Source organism: Spermophilus citellus, assembly GCF_964194105.1.
Source record: "Spermophilus citellus genome assembly, chromosome: 9".
In the NCBI taxonomy this organism is placed as follows: domain Eukaryota; kingdom Metazoa; phylum Chordata; class Mammalia; order Rodentia; family Sciuridae; genus Spermophilus; species Spermophilus citellus.
In genome coordinates, this window is record NC_138191.1 from 108,748,167 (window position 1) to 108,767,005 (window position 18,839).

Genomic DNA, 18,839 nt, shown 5'->3' on the forward strand with positions numbered 1-18,839 from the left:
TTGGCCATCCATTCTTTCCTTTGGCACATGGCCCTAACTCTTTTAGCACTGCCAGTCTAGCAAGTCAATTCAAGTTCCTGCTATTTCCAACTAGGCCGGAAAATAACTTTTTTAGTTTAACATACCAGACTCACAATGGGAAAGCGGATGCCACGTGGCTAGGTCAGTGACTAAGCACTTCCAAGAGAGGTTGAAGAGTGAATGGAACTCACATCTCTAATCTGGAGTTCAGGACGCAGAACAGAGTGGGTGAAGGAAAGCTCAGCCTAACATAGCAAGGTAGGTCACTGTTGAAAGGGAGAAAGGCCTTTTAAAAGACATCTGTGGACCATGTCCCAAGCCGAAGAGCTGAGAAGAGGTGTGGTCTGTATGGGGTTGTGCTGTCTCCCCTTGGGAAAGAAAGCACAGGTCTGAAAGGTGCCCCTCAATGCTTGTTCCTGTGGCGTCTTCTCTCTTCTTTCTTTCAATATAGTTTTAATGGACCACTTCTGACTTAAATGCTACTTCTGGAGAATGTCTCAGGAAAGTGACCATTTATTTGCCCAGTCCTTTTCTCCCCTGCCGCATCTATACTTCTACACCCAAATGAGCCTTACTTGTATGATTTGCAGGTGGGACAAAAGATAGCTGAATTGTAAATATTCCTGTGGGCGTCAGACCATCTGGTCCCTGCAGCCCTATCTGTGCCTCCTGTCTCTGGTTCTTTTCTTCAGGATGAACTTCTCACCCAACCTGCTCTAGATTGCTTCCTTTCAGCATTAGATTTTTTGAGAACAGAAAAGGTATTCTTACCTGCAGTTAGAATGTTGCACAAGACACGGTGGAGTTGGTACAAACAAAGGCAAGTTTTTAAATATCTGCAGCTATTGAGGAATTCTGAGCTGCATTTCTGTCATGAAAGCTGGGCCTACCTGATTCTAAAAGCAGGGATACGTAAGAGTGGGTAGCTTGTCCACAAGGGTAGCTGTTCATTTAAAGAGAAAAATGCTTCTGAAATAAATAGGATCTCAGAATTTTTAAGTGGAATACTGTCATTAAGAACTCGAAAAAGTATACTGGCAGCAGCATTCAGAGACTGGGCCTGAAGTCATGAATGTGGTTTGGGACTGGAATATGACCTTTCCTGGGAATTCTGTTCCAGTTTACTTCTCTCTGATTCATCTACCAGATAAGAGGAGCAAGCAGCCAGACTCTTCCTGCTCTACCAGCTAAGAAAGAGACAATGAATAGGGTGTCATTTTTCTCATTTTCTGTCTCCTTTCCCTTCTCCCACTTTCAGACTGATAAAGAGCCAATTCTGTGCCCTTGTTTACTCTCTAAGCTCAATTTCCTTATAGTGGGTGCTCATCAAATTTTCTGCTCCCACCATGGTTTCTATTTGCTTCCCTGAATGAGCCTTTTAACTGTGTTCAGAAAAGTCAGAGCCTTGCCTGGATTCCTAACTCCTCTGTGCCTCATAAATTATCTTGCCTGCTTGCCTGCTTTAGTGACCCTTTTCTCTGTTCCTGGTCCTTTATTAGTTCTTGTGTTGTTCTGATAACTGAGCTTAATTGTGCAAGAGTTGTCTTTTGCTTTGCCCTTTGGATTTGATATTTATCACTCCTGCCCGTGTACCTGACTACATATTTCTACTAGTTTGACATCTGTAGGTACCACCTATGTTTTCTGGGTGCATACTAGAGCTCTCTCCCTTCCAGCTTGTCTCCACAGTACCCTACCACTATGATCTTGGCCTAACTGGTTGTACACCTCTAACATGGCAGACAGCCACCAAAAGCTCAGGTAGACTTCATCTTGGATTCAGTTTCCTTGTCTAAATTCCTAAATTGAGACAATTACTTTCTCATTATTTTATTTTGAAAACTTTCAAACCTATAGAAAACTTGTAAAAATAGTACAATGAGAAACCATGTACCCTTCATGGTTTCTCATTGTACTATCACTTAAGTTTGCAATATTTATTTTTTCTCTTCCTGAATGAGTATATACAAACTTTTGTCTTATATAATATATATACACTTTTGTGTATATATATTATGTATGTTTGTGTGTGTGTATATATACATATATATACACACACGTATGCATATGTATGTTTGTGTGTTTATTTACTGAATCATTTGAGAGTTAACTACAGATGAGAAAGTTTACCTTTAAATACCTTTGTCTATCTCTCTTTAAAATAAGAATTTAACATAAAAAAATGCAAGAAATTTGGGGCTGGGGTTGTGGCTCAGCGGTAGAGTGCTTACCTAGCACGTGTGAGGCCCTGGGTTCGATCCTCAGCACCACATAAAAATAAACAAACAAAATAAAGGTACTGTGTACAACTAAAAAATAAATATTTTTTTAAATGCAAGAAATAAGAAAATACTGGCTATATGCAATCTATATCATAATTTTCCCCAGTGGTCCCAGTGATGTCCTTTATAGCTATTTATTTTCAATCCAAGATCCAATGAAGGATCATCCACTGCATTTCATTATGCTGTCTCCTTAGCTTCCTTTAACTACAGTAGTTCTTTTGTCTTTATCTTCCATGACATGACATGGACATTTTGAGGGACCAGGCCAGCTGTTTAAGTCATCAAACATTTATTAAATACTCATTCTGTCTTAGATTTTATACTGAACTCTAGGGATACAGAGATGAAACAGACTCAACCCCTGGGCTCAAAGAGCTGAGAAAGGGAGAGATGTGGGATGTGGACGTGATTAAGAGCATGGACCCGAGGTATTCTGACATAGACAGTTGTGATGAACAATTACTGGGTTGAAAGGAGAGGGGAGAAGATTTCTGGGGAAGTCAGTGTTAGAGCAGAGTCCCTTCTTTAGGACCACATTTACTGAATCAAGGACAAGTCTTATGGAGACTAAGTTAGAGGGGCTCCTTCAGGTCCCCTAAAAATTGATAGTGATGGGCCCCACCAACTGTTGGTTTTAGCAGTAACTATTTTTTAGCTATAACTGAAGTCCATCTAGAATTAACCTGTTGGTCTGCTATTTTGAGATTTCCCATGTTCCTCTCTGATAGAGGGGGTGGTTCACTTGTTCCAGGACAATGAGTTTCTTGTGCCTTTCTTTCTAGTTGCCATCCTGATCTCCAGAGTTAGTGATAAAGTGGTTCTTCTGCCCAAATCCCAAGACTCACCGAGATTAAAGCCAAGTAAGAACTATGAAGTCTCTCAGGGTGCCTCTCATCACCACGTAGGTTTCCTCATGGAATTGTCAAGAGTTTTCAGGAATCACACGTTTGTGGTTAATCAAAGCACATTGTCCGGCACATGTGCAGTTCCCAGATGGCTCTACTCATCTGCAGACCAGCTTAAACATCAAGTTTGTCAGGGAGAAACTTGGTCTCCTCATCTAAAAGGACCCCCCTGTTATTGTCTGCCTGGATGCCCCATTCCTTTCCTTTGTGATATTTATAAGAGTTAATTTTTTAACTTACCTGCATTTTTTTCATCCTTCTCACTAGACTAAATGTTTCATCAGTTGAATAACAATCTTGTGTTTACCATTCTCGGTGTCCATCACCTTAATTGTCACATGGTATTTAACAGGATTTATGGGTGAATAGGCAGGAGAAGATGTGGGCCACATGGTTCAGAAAGGGATGCTTTTTAACACCTTCAGCTTGCACGAGGATTGTGCTTGTATCTCCAAGTCCTGTGCTGGTCTGAGAATTTTCTTAGATCCGAAGCTCTAGTTCCATACTCACTCAGTTCATTCTACAGGGGAGAGGTAGGTGTGAACATGGAAACCTTGAACCTCAGAAGTAGAAAATGCCATTGAGGTCACTGAGTGCTTTTCTGACCTCTGCTTAAATACTCCCAATGACAGGTTGCTCCTTTTTTTTTTTTTTTTGGCAGTTGATTTTATTTTCAGACTAAAATCTAACATGCCTAATTTATTTATTTTTTTGTACCAAAAACTAACCCCAGGGGCACTTAACAACTGAGCCATATCCCCAGCCCTTTTTATTTTTTATTTTGAGAAAGGATATCACTGAGTTGCTTAGGGCCTCATTAAGTTACTGAGGCTGGCTTTGAACTGCCTCAGCCTCCCAAGGCACTGGGATTACAGGTGTGTGCCACGACACCCAGCTAAAATGCCTTCCTTTTGTGAGCTGAAATCTGCCTTCTTTTAACTCCTGCCCCTTGTTCTACTTTCTGCATTCCAAAAGAACAAAAGCTATCTGTAGCCCTGTTCCCTGCCCAAGCTGCCATTGGGGTATTTGTCTCCCATTACTTTTCTCCAGAACACTTGCCTCCCCATGCCCTTTCCCCATGGCCATGACCTCTAGGCTCCTCTCCACCATTTAATTCTCAAGTCACTTTGAGAAAAGCTGCTTCTCCCAGAAAGTGAGTACATGGGTAAGGGCCTCCCGCCTATTTCCCTGTACCCAATAGAGTGGCAGCATCATTCCACTACTTGTTGAATGATGATTGCTGTCGTGTCTCCAGCATAGCAACAATAAATTTAATTTACATTGATCATAGAAGACTAAAGATTTTTCATCTCCATCTTATAGATGGGCAAACTGAATCTCAGAAAAAGGCACTGATGATTGACAAATGATCATTCTAGAAGTAGAACTCATCTTCCAGCCCTAACCTCAGATACCTGAACCAGTGAAACTTGTTTTAGTAGTAATTTTTTTTGCAAAGATAAGATTACATTAGCCTCCAGTGTATCAAAATTAATAGAAACTGGAATGAGGCCCAGAGCCTCCCTGTGGAGGATCCACAGATTCTGTGAACACAATTGGAAAGTATCACTGTGGTCTTCTACCCTGACCTTGTCCTACCCAAAAGCAGCAGGACCCATAAGATCAGCCTTAAAATGTCTAGGGCCTCTCAGAGCTTTGGCATGATGCTTAATTTTTCTAGTATATCTCATTAGGACAAGATTTAATGATCTTGCCTAGTCCAGATGCCACCATCCAGATGTTCAGGCCCCTCAAATCACAATCCAGATCTCAGCATCCTTGGTGCTGCTGAAAGAAAGAGATTCCCGCTGGTCTGCATCAGCATCTGGTGAGCACTGGCACTGTTGTCATGATTATGTGTCACAGCTATTGGCCTCTGAGGCAGACAGCAGCAGGCCTGGAAGGGTGGAATGGCTGGAAGGGTGAGGTGACTCTATTGAATGGCTGGAAGGGTGAGGTGACTCTACTGAGAACTGCAGAAATTAGATCAAAACAATTTTTAAAGTTTGCTGCTCCAACTATGAATAATAACAAAGTAACAGTTTCTCACAACCTATTCCATGTTCTCATTTTAATGTTCTCTGTAGTACAGAATGGTTTTCCCCAATTTTACACATGAGGAAACTGGTGCTCAGAGAACAAAAGCAACTTGCCTAGGATAACATACCTAGTGAAAGGCAGAAGCCAGGTGTAGAATCCAGGTCTCCCGCTTCTTGGTTGGTTCATGTCTCAAAGTGGAACTGCTACATATTTCTGGAAAATCAGAAGCCTCATCTGCAGAAAAAAAGTAGGCATGGTGTAGGGATCCTGGAGCCTCAGAGACTTCTTTCAGAACTCCTTCTAGGAAAGGGCATCCACAATTAACCTCCCTGTGAAGAGGAATAAGCTATCTGATGCCAGATTTGACTTTGAGCACATGATCGCTGACCAGTTTTAGGTATTAGGAAGTTGTCCTAAAATTTTAAATCATCTTGCCAGTGAGGTCTTACTGTGTGTCAGAAAACAAATTTAGTGTTTATCAGAGTCCCTGAATGAATCCCAAGCATTATCCACACACTTCATTCTAAAAATCATGAAGAACACTGATATGGTCTGGTACCCAGGACCCCCTCCCCATACAGAGGATGCAGTGGACAGAGCTAAAGAACTAACTTGGCCTAGGTAGAAGCTGGTTACAAGAGGGTGTCAGCTTTGGGTTCCTGAGTGCTGTGATTGCATGCTGCTGCCTGATGCTGGGACATGGGCCAGGTGTAGAAACATCAGGGTGAGATTCCCTTTCAATGGCTTTCATAGCCATTCATTTCTGACATTCTCCAGCCCCTTGTAAGGCTACCCCTTATGTAGATGGCTTTCCCATGGTATAGGTGAGGAGACAGGTTTTCAGGGAAGCACTCTGCTAAGTGGCAGAGTCAAATTCTAACCCTGATCCTCATCTCCAAGCCCAAGCTTTCCCCAGTGTACAACCCAAGCTTCCCTGGAAAGTTTCTGTTGAACAGGGTAAATAAAAACGGAGGGAACAAAGTAGGAGCAGATGATCCTTTACAGACAGGCCTTTAACTGGGCATCAAGCATCATTTCTGAGATGTCCTGGTGGTTCAGCAGAGGTCAGCTTCTAAAGGACCCTCTTCTGAGCAAATGTATCCCTTCTGGTGATAGCTAGTGGCACCCCTATCCCTGCTCTAGAGCAGTTTCTTCCATGCTAGAGAGACTCCATTTTTTAAATAAAATTTTTCTCTTTATCTGTAAAATCTTAGGACATCCAGGCAGAAAAAAATCTTAAAGACTATCCAGTCTAAGAAGAGGAGTCTTTAAGCAAGCCAAAGTCCAGAATGTGACACTGAGTTTGGTTAAGGACACCTGGTGAGAGTTGGGGCCATGACTGACACACAGGTCTCCTGAGTCCCAGCCAAGGATTTATGTCTTGTTGCCTCTTGTCCCTCTCAGCTGGTATTGAGAACCAACACTCTGAAAGCTCACCCCTGCTCTACCCCCGGTTGTATTGTTTTCCAGGTGAAACCTTTGTCTTGGGGAATAGTCTGGCCCGGTCCTTGGCACCACACACAGACTCAATGGACTCTACGTTGAATCCTACCAACCTTGTCAGTACCTCCCAGAATCTTCGAACTTCTGGGTACCGGCCCCTGCTTCCCTCCTGCGGCCTCCCACAGAGCACTGCCTCAGCTGTGCGCAGGCTATGCTCCAGGGGTAAGATGACCAAAGTTTGGGGCCTTCTGTCTCCCTCCCTCCCTCCTCTTTTCCTTCCTCCTCAACTCTGGGAAGCCAGAGGGAACCTAGCTCTGTTGCCCCCTGTATGGTGGTGGGACTGGGGCTGAACCCACTATTATGCTTCATATCAGGCACCTGGAAAGCAATTGGAATCTGAGGTTAACTTGAGAATAGTAGAAACTAAAAGCCAAAGACTGGGAGACAAAAGAAACAGGAAAGACTCATTCCATGTGTTTGGTGGGAGTATAAAAAAAGAAATCACTTTTTGTCTTGTAAGGGAGACAAACACTTAAAAAGATAATTATAAAACAATATCGAATGCAGTGACAGATATGCTTTGAATAGTATGGAAACTGCAAGAAGAGACACCTAATCCAGCTTGGCATTTAAGGGAAGCTTCCTTGAGCAAGTGGTACCTTGTCTAAAACTGTGTGAATAGTCATGACAGGGGTAAGAGGGTTCCAGGAAGAGGAGATATGCAAGGACAAAGGGATAGGAGATAATATGGGTGGCCCCAGAAGTGTGTGTAGTTTTATATTGCTGAAACATAAATGTGATAACAGGGCTTCACAGAGCAAAGCCTGGAAGGGTCAGAGCATGTATCACTGGAGACCTTACATGCCATGCCAATGAGTTTTAACATTATCTTGCAGGCAATGTGAAGCTACCAGAGGCTTTTAATTAGAGACAAGGCATAGGCCAAGTTTTTGTTTCCAGCAGGATTCTGCCTTCTATATTGTGTATGGACTTGAGGAGGGACATACTAGAAGATCAGTTACCAGATTTACAAGAGTGGGCCAACCAGAATGAAAACAGCCTGAATTAGTGAAAGGGGTTTAGAAACAGAAGAAAGTTATCCGTGAGGTAAATGTTGTCAGAGCTAAGGATTGTGAGAAAGGAGGGAGTGGAGAATGTCTTCCAGGTTTAGATGTCTGTCTGTGGTGGCTGGAGGGAAGGCAGTGCCATTCACCAAAAGAACCAACCATGGAAAAATAGGAACAGAGGGAGCCAGTTCGAGGGTCAGCGAGGACACCCAGCAGGCAGCAGCTGCCCAGGTCTGGAGGGAAGTGTTTGGGAGTCATCGGCATGTAGATAGTAAAAAGGATAAAGTGAATGACTTCCCACAAAAATGTGTGGAATAAAAAGAACTGTTGAGCAATGATGGCATCCTGGGAACCAATAAAGTACAGGAGCTAGGAACAGAAAGAAGAGCCTGCCAAGGAGGCAAAGGAACATTGAGAGTAAGGGGAAAAAGAAGTTGATAGTGTGGTGGCCAGGGATACAAGCCATGTTCTAAGGAGAGCACAGCTGAATATGTGGTCACAGAGGGACTGAGAAGTATCTGTTGAGCCAGTAAGTAGTTATCTTAGCAAGAGTGACTTCAATGGTGGGAGAGGTTGGGGTCATATCAAGGGGAGTTTAGGAATAAAGAAAGATTGTGGGGGGCTGGGGAATATTGCTCAATGGTAGAGCACTTGCCTGGCATGTGTGAGTTACTGGGTTTGATTCTCAGCACCATATATAAAATAATAAACTAAGTAAAAGTTTATTGACAACTAGATTTAAAAAAAGAAGAAGAAAGAAAGATGGTGGTGAGAGGGCCTATAATTCAAAAGAAGTTCTTTTAGAGTGGGAATACTCAAGCATGTTTGTCAGTAGACAACTTGAGCTTTCCAAAAAGTTAAAAGAATATAGGGAAGAGGAGAAAACCTTGCAGGTAGTGGGAAGGAAGAAAAATCAAAGACATAGACAGGTGGTTCAGGCTTAAGCAGGGGGGAATACACCTTCTCTAGGGTAAGAAGGAAGATCATGTCCATCAGTGGACAAAGAGAGGGCTGAGTAGGGGAGAGCTTAGGAGTGCTGAAAGATTGGACCAGTCTAGGAGAAATGGATCAAGTAAGGGAGGATTTACAGGAAACATCAGGGGCCCAACTATGCTTGGAGAAATAGTTTGCCAGTTTACAGAGCTGTGGTTTTCTTCTGTGGTTATTAGTAATCTAGATATGGAATGAGAAAAGACAGTTTGAGAATAGGGTTTTAAGTTAAGCTAGTAAGGCAAGATGGGGCAGGAATGGAGCGTATGTAAGGAAATCAGTGGAGCTAGAAGGAGAGTGAGTAAGGTCATCAGCTACTGGTTGTGGACAATGCTGAAGAATGTGATGCAATGCCTGTACTGAACGTGTAAGTCTCAAGAGAGTTACAAAGATGAGAGGTTGGTGTCAGCAAATGGAATGTTTAAAATTCTGAAGTTGCTGGGTGTGTGGTAGCACATGCCTATAATCCCAGTACCTCTGGAGACTGATCACAAGTTCAAGGCCAGCCTCAACAACTTAGCAAGACCCTGTCTAAAAAAAAAGATCTGAGTGGGTTGCTAAGTGGTTAAGGACCCTAGGTTCAATTCCTACTACCAAAAAATAAAATTCTGAAGTAGACTTGTTCCAAGTGATGGCAAGAACCAGACAGTGGCCTTGGCAGTAGGAATTTGAAGTAGACTGGAGGTGAAAGTCGCTGGAGTCATGGTAGTTAAATGGATCACTTCTAAGGATAATGGAAGGAATTGGTGTGGGACAGAAAGTGTGAGCAAGTACCAAAAGGTCTTCATTTAACAAGGGGTAGTAACTTAGAGATCTGTTATATAACTGTGACCAGGAAAAGCAGATGATTAGGTCCATTTTTGGCCTCTGAAGAACATTTCATAGGTGGATGATCTTAGATTGGGGAAGCAGGAATATGCCACCTCCATACCCCCAGCTTGGCCTCCGCCAGCCCAGGGACATGTGAGGTATGAAAAAAATAGACTCCATCAGCAAGATCAGCAATGAAAGGTGACCTCGGGAGAAAGAGAGTTTTCATGAAGACTGAGTCAGGAGAAGAAGCCTGTGGTATCTCCCCACCCCCACCGCAGCCAGGTGGCAAAATGGGATAGAAAGAGACCTCAAATAGAGGTTGAGCTGAGAACTGATTCTAGCCTCACCTCCTCTGCCTTGTGACTTGGGTAAGTTGTCCCACCTCTCAGGTCTCCCATATGCAAAGTATTCCTCATGTGGGAAATAGATATGCTGCTGATACCAACCTGGTCTTTCCACAGGAATGTTAAAAGGATCAAATGAAAGAAGGGGTATGGAATCATTTTGGAAACTAAATCATTCCCCAGGTATGTATGTAGGGATTTTCTGTGATTGTTATCTTCCCCAAGGCCTGTTTCTGGGTGGTGCTTTGAGATAGGTTCCTCTCATGACGCTGGCTTCAGATGGCACTGTGGCCTCCTAGGATCTCCACTCTTCCTATGGAACACATTGTGAGTCTGCCTGCCAGGTCATGGTCTAAACCTCTTTGACCCTGAAAACCTTTGTAAGACTAGAGGATTCTATTTGGCCCTAGAATTATTTGTTTCAAAGAATTTAGATGTTGAGTCTATACCCTGTCTTCTTTCATTAATCCAGATTAATTATGGGTTTGTTAGTCTGGTCTCTTATGGATGTGCCTCACCTGCCTCAGTTAGTCACAGAGACAAGCAGCCTTCCTTGAAGGGCAGCCACCAGTTGTACATATTAGGGTGAGAAGCAGGGGCCTGAGATAAGCTGTCTGCAGAAATGGGAGTAGAAGACAGAGCCAGGGCACTAAAGTATCTCCTTCCTAGCTGTATGGTCTTGGGCAAGTTTCTTTACCTGTCTGGACCTGGGTTCCCTTCTCTTTAAACTAAAGATGGCGAGGACCTCCTTCAAGGATTGTTTTAAAGGTGACTTGAACTGACAATGGTGAGGTTCTTTATAATTTGGAATACTGATCACCTATCTGATCACTTTTCTCCACCACCACCCTGGTGTAGACCACAGCTGTCTCCTGCCTGGGTTTTTATAGTTTCTTTTTTAACTGGTCTCTTGTTTCACTCCTTCCCTTCTAATATGTGTCATCCACATGGACCTTGAAAGGATCCTTTTGATTTTGAGATGGTGTGTATCACTCCTCTGCTCAAACCTACCTGTCACTGAGAAGAGCCAGTGGTTTTTAGTGGCATACAAGGTCCTCTATTAAAGTCAATTTGACTTTCCTTCTGTGGAAAAACTCATGACTCCCAAGGCTGCCTCAGTCCCTCTGCTCATGCTCGACTGCCACCGAGCATCACCTGCAAGGCCACTGAGTATGCCCAGGGAGTGGTGAGGACATACCCACCCGCTATGGTAGGCGCCTCCCTCTCCTGCAGGGTCTGACCGATACCTGGAAAGCCGGGAAGCCTCTCGACTGAGTAGCCGGGACCCCTCCTCATGGACAGTCGAGGACGTGATGCAGTTTGTCCGGGAAGCTGATCCTCAGCTTGGACCCCATGCTGACCTCTTTCGAAAACATGTAGGTGCCTCTGTCTGACCTTTCCCATGTGTACTAGAAATTTTGCCACTGTAGCCTGTAGACTTTTAAAGGGCATTAGCTATCCATTTGTTCTAGGTCCTTTGAAACAGAATGCAGGAGATGCCATAGAAACATAGAAACAGAATCTGGGGTCTCAGACCGACCACTGGGCATAATGTCCACTTTATTCAATTAGTGTAGGATGATTTGACCACATTCCTGCTGGGTTTGTGGACTGGGGCTCAGCTTCAAGCACAGGGACCTCAGTCCCTTTTCCCAGAAGTTTGCTTTCCCACCTGCCTTTGCATGAGAATCAGGGGCCTCAGCCCAAGTTTTTAAAGAATTCCTAGCAAGTGACCCCACACACACACCTTATCAGTCCCCCATCATCTACTTGCTCCTCTGTGAGCCTTCAACATCTCTTGAAGTGACCCTTTGGCTCCATGGCAGCATTGCCCCTGATCCCCCAGCTCCGACCATACTCCTGATTTGGGTCTGAAGCCTGCATCTCCTCAGCCAGTGCTGCTTGATACTTTTCTTTCTTTGGGCACTTAGAGTAGGTCACTGCTCCTTTATGTCTTTCACACCAGGTAGGTTTTTACAGTGACTAGAACAGGCCTGAAGGGCATGCAGCTGTTCAGTGAGTTCTGCTTTGGCCCAGCTCACGCAGAGGAGTCTCTGCTGCTCAGGAGAGCTGATGAGTCACAGAATAGCAGTTGAGGGTCAATATAAACACAGGCCAGGTACACAGACTGGGAGGTTTCCTGGAAGAGATGGAGTTGAGCTGGGTCTTAGGCTTGGAGGGTGGGGAACCACCTCCCAGGAACACAGTACAAGCTTGTGTGAGGATCTAAGCGACTGCTTGGTAGTCAATGCCTGGGGAAGAGGGATGCTCAGAGGCAAAGGGGGAGAACAGGGAGGCTTCAGTGTCCCAGCAGCATGACATACTCCATGCAGTTGGCACTTCTGTGGGTGGCCTTTAATCAGAACGTGGGGCAGTCAGACCAACTAGGCCTCTGATGGCACCTCCCCCCTACCCCCATCTCCAGGAGATCGATGGCAAGGCCCTGCTTCTGCTGCGCAGTGACATGATGATGAAGTACATGGGTCTAAAGCTGGGGCCTGCACTCAAGCTCTCCTTCCACATTGACCGGCTGAAGCAGGGCAAGTTCTGAACAGGAGGCACAGCCTAGACAAGGGAGTGGTCGGGCAGATGGGGCATTCTTCTCCTTGGAAGAAGGCTACCAGCCTGCTCCTAGGCACCTCACTGGAGCTCAGGCCACTCCAGGACTCCAGGAGGCTATGTGGAGCCACCACTGCTACCCCCACCCCTCTTGCCATGATGAGTCCTTCCATGAAGGACCAAGGAGGGGCAAGTATGGGCCTGGGGCTGGCGCTGCTCTTCCCCTCAGCCCTGCCATGGCTCTGAGGTCCCCTCTATTTATTTTTTAAGCCCAGCTATCCTCTCACCAGGAATTTAGACTGAGCACCGTCCAAGTGGCAGAGGAAGAGCCCTTGGACCCCCCTACCCTGCCGCTCTCCTCCCGGGTTTGGTGTGGCATCCCCACTGCCCCACAGTGCCTGCCTTCCCACCAGATCCCAGACTCCACAAACTCATGGTGCAAACCTTTACCTTTTTTAAAAAAGATCTTTTCTTATTGCTAATTTATTGTTTCTGGACTTGGGCAGACACTCTGGGTAATACTTCTCTTGCACCAGACACTGGGTTTTGAGAGTAGGGATACTACCCTACCCTGGTCCCAGAGAGGCCCCCAATGGATGTAGCCCCTTTTCAGAGGACACTGCCTAGGGTGCTTCTCTTTGGAATGGACAGACCCACGTGCTCCCATGGGGAGGAGAGGGTCATACTGTCTGCCTTTCTCTGCCCCCAGTGGGCCATTTGTAGCCCCAGCCCTCCTGCGGGATGGGAGCTCTCCCACATGGTCTCCACCACAGTTCCTTACCCTCACCAGAACTGCTGCAGAAGATTGGGTCTAATGATTTTAGGCCAAAAAGGCCCTGTGGTTGGGGGAGGGTCTCTAGGCTGGAATGTTTGCCTCCTCGCTGTCCTGTGCTTCCTTGTAAGCAAGTCAGCAGCTCAGCTGCTCCTGCTGCCATCTGGACTTATTTTATGTCAATTTGTTTATAAATAAAAACCAATACAGATGCCAGTGTCTTTTTAATCAGTTAACAGTTAAGTCACTCTGCATTCAGTGAGCAGATCACTCTCCTCTCCATCTTGATTTTCACATACATAAAATGAGGAGCTTGGACTAGACGGTCCCTAAGAGCTCTTCTAATCCCAGCAATCCTACACAACAGGCTAGCTTCCAGAAGCCACCAAGGTCCCAGCAACTGACTAGCAGGACAGTTGTGTGAATCCATTCTCTGCCCTCCCAGGGCTTTGCTGTGGTGCAGCTGGACAGTGGGGAGCCTAGCAGTTACACCTTATGGGGCAGTAAGAAGTAGCATGAGAGCCAGCAACTGTGAAGAGCCTCAGCTGGCTTCATCCTCACCCTCATGCTTATGACAAAGTTTAGGGTTTTCAGGAGCTGGAGAGAAAATATAAGGAGCAACTGCTCAGTGCAGTGTAATCTGTTATAGTTTGGATCTGGAACATCCCCCAGAGCCTCATGTGGTGAAGGCTTGTAATGTTCAGAGGTGCGGATGTGACTGGATCATGAGGGCTCTAACTTTATCAGTGAATTAATCCACTGAAGGATTCATAGCTGTATGAATTTAAGATGTAGCAGAAACTGTAGCAGGTGTAGTGGGAGGGAGTGTACCCCTGGGGGCAGGCCCGTGGGGACTATATCTTGTCTTTGGCTCTGTTCTTGGCTGTCATGTGCTGAGCAGCTTTCCTCCACCGAATCTGTCTGCCATAATGTTCTGCCTCACCTCAGGCCCAGAGCAATTGACTTGGCCAACTAGGAACTGAAAACAGGCGCCAAATAAATCTTTCCTCCTCTAAGTTGTTTTTCTCAGGGATTTTGTCAGAGTGACAGTTGACTAACACTGACCATAACAGTAACAACACTTGCATAAACCTGTGCCACACAAAATGCTCTTTAGGAATTATACTTATCTTACTGAATCTTCACAACAAGCCCCCTTTATAGACAAAGGAAAAGTTCAGGTCCCACAGGCAGGAAAGGCCAAAGAAGAGTTTGAAGCCAGCTTACCTGACTGTAAGGCTAAGATTCTTGCCTGCTTGCTATAGACCCTTGGGTGGGTCATTTCCCTCCTTTAGGCCCATCAGGTTTGGATGAGACTTCTGCAGGCTCTACCAGCCTTCACCAGTAACTAGTTCTTGATGTTCTTGATAGCATGAATAACTGGTCATATCCTGTCCACTTGGCCACTATGAGGTTCTAATCACAGTCACTAAAGCAGCCGGGTCAAGGCTGCCAAACTACAATAGTCCCTCTTTTCTATACTCCTGAGCATGAGGCCCTGGGTGGCTGTGCTGTTCAGTCAAGATGCTCCCAAAGAGGGCCCGACTGAACTTGAGGAACAAACTTCTGAACATCCTCCTTACTGCCTCAAGAGACCGAGACACTGAAGCTAACACCTGTATCTGAGATGCTGTGAGGCTGGGCCTCATGGAGCTGAATGGACACCCCCACTTGCTCATCACCAAGAGTAGGCACTTTACTGATGTTCAATTTTGAAAGTGCTTATTGTGCTGAGTTTTATGTATATCATCTCATTTAAATTTCACAACCCTTTAGGATAACAACTATGTTCCCCTATCTTATAAACCCAAAGACAGCTTAGAGAATTCAAGTAATTGCCCAAACTCCACAGCTAAAAATGGGTACAATACCTCACCTTACATCCAAGGAATAGTTCAATTTCAAGACTCCCATAGGGGAGGCTAGATGCAGTCTGAAGTCCTCAGACAGGAAACAGCTGCCAGCAGGTGGGGCAAGGCAGGCCTTGCAGAGGCTACAGTCACCAGGATAAACAAGAATTGTTCTCCTTGGTTGCCCAGGTGATGGCTTAGGTACAGGGAATGGACATCAAGGAGAATGCAGGACCCACCTTGGCTTAGAAGCATGATGCTCCAAGATTGCCAAATCTCTTTGAACAACAATATGATAGGCATAGTTTCCAGGGTCCCTGTGAGGGCCATGCCATTTTGAGGCACTGCACTCAAGAAGCCTATAGTTTAGGATTCTGAGGCCAATTTATTTATAGGTAGGGGACATTTTTACCATAAGAAATAGTGCCTTGATAGAATAAATATTGTCCAAGTGGCCATACTACACAAAGCACTGTACAGATTCATTACAACCCCTACCAAAATGTCAATGATGGAGCTGGGGTTGTAGTTCAGTGGTAGAGGGCTTGCCTAGCATGTGTGAGGCACTGGGTTCGATCCTCAGCACCACATAAAAATTAAAAAATATAGGTTTTCTGGCTTTCTACAACTAAAAATATTTTTTATATACCAATGACATTTTTTACAGAACTAGAAAAAAAAAGTCCTGAAATTCATTTGTAAGAATAAGACCCAGAGTAGCCAAACAATCCTGAGCAAGAAGAGGAATGCTGGAGACATCCCAGTGCCTGATCCTGTACCACAGAGCTATAGTAACCAAACCAGCATTGATATTGGCATCAAAGTAGACAAGAAGACCAGTGGAATTGACAAGAGACAAATTCACATACCCACAAAGGTGCCAAAAACATGTTGGAGAAAAGACAACCTTTTCAACAAATGGTGCTGGGAACACTGGATATCCATATGCAGAAGAGTGAAACTAGATTCCTACCTATTGGCACAAAAGTCATATCAAAATGGGTCAGACTTAATAAATTAGACCAGGAACACTGAAACTGCTAGAAGAAAACATAGGGTCAATACTCCAACATACTGGCACAGGCACCAATTTCCTTAACCAGACTCCTAATGTGTAAGTAATAAAACCAACAATAAGTGGGATGTCATCAAATTTTCAAACTTCTGCACAGCAAAGGAAATGCATGTGAAGAGAGAGCCTACAAAAGAACTAAACAGACATTTCTCAAGAAAAGTAACAGATGACCAACAATATATGAAAAAATGTTCACTCTAGCAATCAGGGAAATGCAAATCAAAACCACACTAAGATTTCACCTCATTCCAGTCAAAATAACAATTATCAAGAATACAGATAATAAATGTTCAAATCTCTTTGAACAATATGATAGGCATAGCTTCCAGGGTCCCCAGGATATGAGGGAAAAGGTACACCTGTAAATTAGTACAACCACTCTAGAAAGTAGTATGGAGAGTCCTCAAAAAACTAGGAATGGAACCACTATATGACCCAGCTGTACTCCCTGGTCTTTAGCCAAAAGAACTAAAATTGGCATACTATAGTGATGCAGCCACATCAATGTTTATAGCAGCACAATTCATAATAGCCAAATTATGGAACCAGCCCAGGGGCCTGTTGATAAATGAATGGATTAAAATGGTATATATACACAATGGAGTTTTATTCAGCCATAAAGAATGAAATTATGACATGTCTGGTAAATGGGTGGAAACAGAGAACCTCAAGCTAAATGAAATAAGCCAGACACAGAAAAGAGTCAGATATTTTCTCTGATAGGCAGAAACTAAAGCAAAATGGGAGAAATCAGATATCATAAAGATGAAGAAGATCAGTGGAAAAGGAGGAGATCAAGAGGGAGGGAGGAGGGACAGGAAAGGAGGGGAAGGAATGTAGAATGAATTTGACAAAATCATACTATGTGCATCTGTAAAAATACCACAGAGAATTCTACCTTTATGTGTATCTATGAAATACCAATCAAAAAATTAATAGTTGAGTGAAAGGAAAAAATAAAAATATTGCCTTGAAACAATTGACACTCTGCTTTTTATCTGGTTTCCAGGGGAACAGAACTAAAAAAGTGACTAAATGCCAAGTCTGAAGGAAGAGAAGGAACTAACCTCTGGGGTCAGAATTAAATGTTATTTAAGAAAAGCAGAGCCAAAAATGATTAAAGAAAAAGAAAACCAAATAAAGCCCTCAACTGGTGAAATTGTTTCACCAAGTCAGGCATTCTAATAATGACCAGTCATCCAAAGTAGCTGGGCTGGCCTTGGGCAGGCCCTTGCACACGTGGTGTGGTGCAGGAAAGGCCACTCCATGGAGCCCAGCACTCCACCCACCCACGAAGCAGGAAGACACCATTGACTCATTGCTAAGGAAATCTGGAGGAAGACACCAAGTACTTCAGGAGATAATGATGTGCAGGGGGCCAGGAGTGCAGCTCAGAGGGAGAACACTTGCCTAATGTGCTTGAGGCCCTAACTAGTTCCATCCCCAGCACCACAGTGGGGGAAAAAAGTTAACCCAAGAGCCTAGCCTCTACTAAGGGATGGTCAGGGAAGAACTGGGCATTTTTCTGGAAGCCCTCCCCATCTTTGACTCCTCCTGCCTGCTGGCCAGGTAGACTTCTATACTTAGCTCCATTGTCTAGACCATTAGTCCTGAGGAGTATCCACAGCCCCCCTCGTTGGCATCCTTGTGGAACTTAAATCTTTCTCTGGGATGTGGCACTGGTGAGCCAAGTTGATGCACTGCCCCTCCTCTCACATGGGGTGCCACAACAATTCCTAGAAAGAGCCTGAGCTGGCTTACTCCACTTTACAGCCAGGCACCCCACCCTGCCAGCCCTCAGAGTTTTGCAGCCTCTTTACCCTAACTCACCCCAAATCATTGCATCTGGTTTTGCTCCCACATTCCATTAGGCTTCAAACCTATAGTCCAGGAACAATGACAGCCAGGCATCAGAACTGGGTGCTTAGCCTATAATACCAAAGCCACTGCAGGTGCTCACAGAGGCAGCAGCCAACAGCCGGATGGACCCTGGGGCAGAGCTCCTTGAGTCTCAGAGAAACCCTATAGGTGACTGGGCCTGGACCCATGAAAGGTGAGGCAGGAATCTATATGCAGTTGGTGGTTTGCTAGAGAGGACTAAGGGCCAAAGCTGGAGCATTGTGGGTCCCAAGAGCTCAAAGGCCATGTCCACAGTATTCCTTCCAGAATTTGCTTTTTTAACATTACTGTCTCTTCCACAGGTATCTGAGCTTCCCTGTCCCCCTTCTCCTTGATTAGCCCCCCTGGGCAATTAGCAAAGACTAAATTTGGGAGTTGAGAGGAAGAAAGAAGGCAGATGTCCATCCCCAATTCAGGTTCAGTGATCATGGCTGTGTAGATCGTCACATGGGCACTCCAGAGAAGGTGAAAGGGGAACTCCACTGCATCTCTGTGCTCCATCTTGGGTTCCCAGCTCTCATTCCAAGAGTCTTAAATTCCAGAGCTTTTTTCCTTCAGTGCCAAATGAGGCTTGCCAATAAGATCACAGACATCCAGCAAGAGGATTAAAAGATACTGCTTTCCCAATTCCATCACCGCATGAGTGGCCTGCCAAGCACCTCAACTTCTAAACCATAGCTATGAGCCTGGGATGAGGTAAAGAGGCCTGTTCGATTACAATGCTTTTCTGTATTTAAAAGACTATTTTTTAAATTGTATTTAGTGATTATAATAAA

The 18,839-nt window shown here is 44.7% G+C and overlaps 1 protein-coding gene across 8 annotated transcripts in view; it reads left to right on the forward strand.

Moving 5' to 3' along the window:
* The window catches only part of SCMH1 (Scm polycomb group protein homolog 1), a 189,939-nt gene extending 176,489 nt beyond the window's left edge, over positions 1-13,450 (forward strand). For 7 of the 8 annotated variants that reach the window (XM_081308957.1, XM_081308951.1, XM_081308952.1 and 4 more), the window contains 4 exons: positions 6,722-6,916; positions 10,026-10,091; positions 11,142-11,284; positions 12,334-13,450. In XM_081308957.1, the coding sequence (XP_081165083.1) occupies positions 6,722-6,916; positions 10,026-10,091; positions 11,142-11,284; positions 12,334-12,459 (530 nt within the window). In that variant the 3' untranslated portion in view covers positions 12,460-13,450. Of the gene's footprint in view, positions 1-6,721; positions 6,917-10,025; positions 10,092-11,122; positions 11,285-12,333 lie in introns of those variants that run through there. The other variant, XM_081308956.1, reaches the window with a different exon arrangement.
* Positions 13,451-18,839: the final 5,389 nt, after the last annotated feature.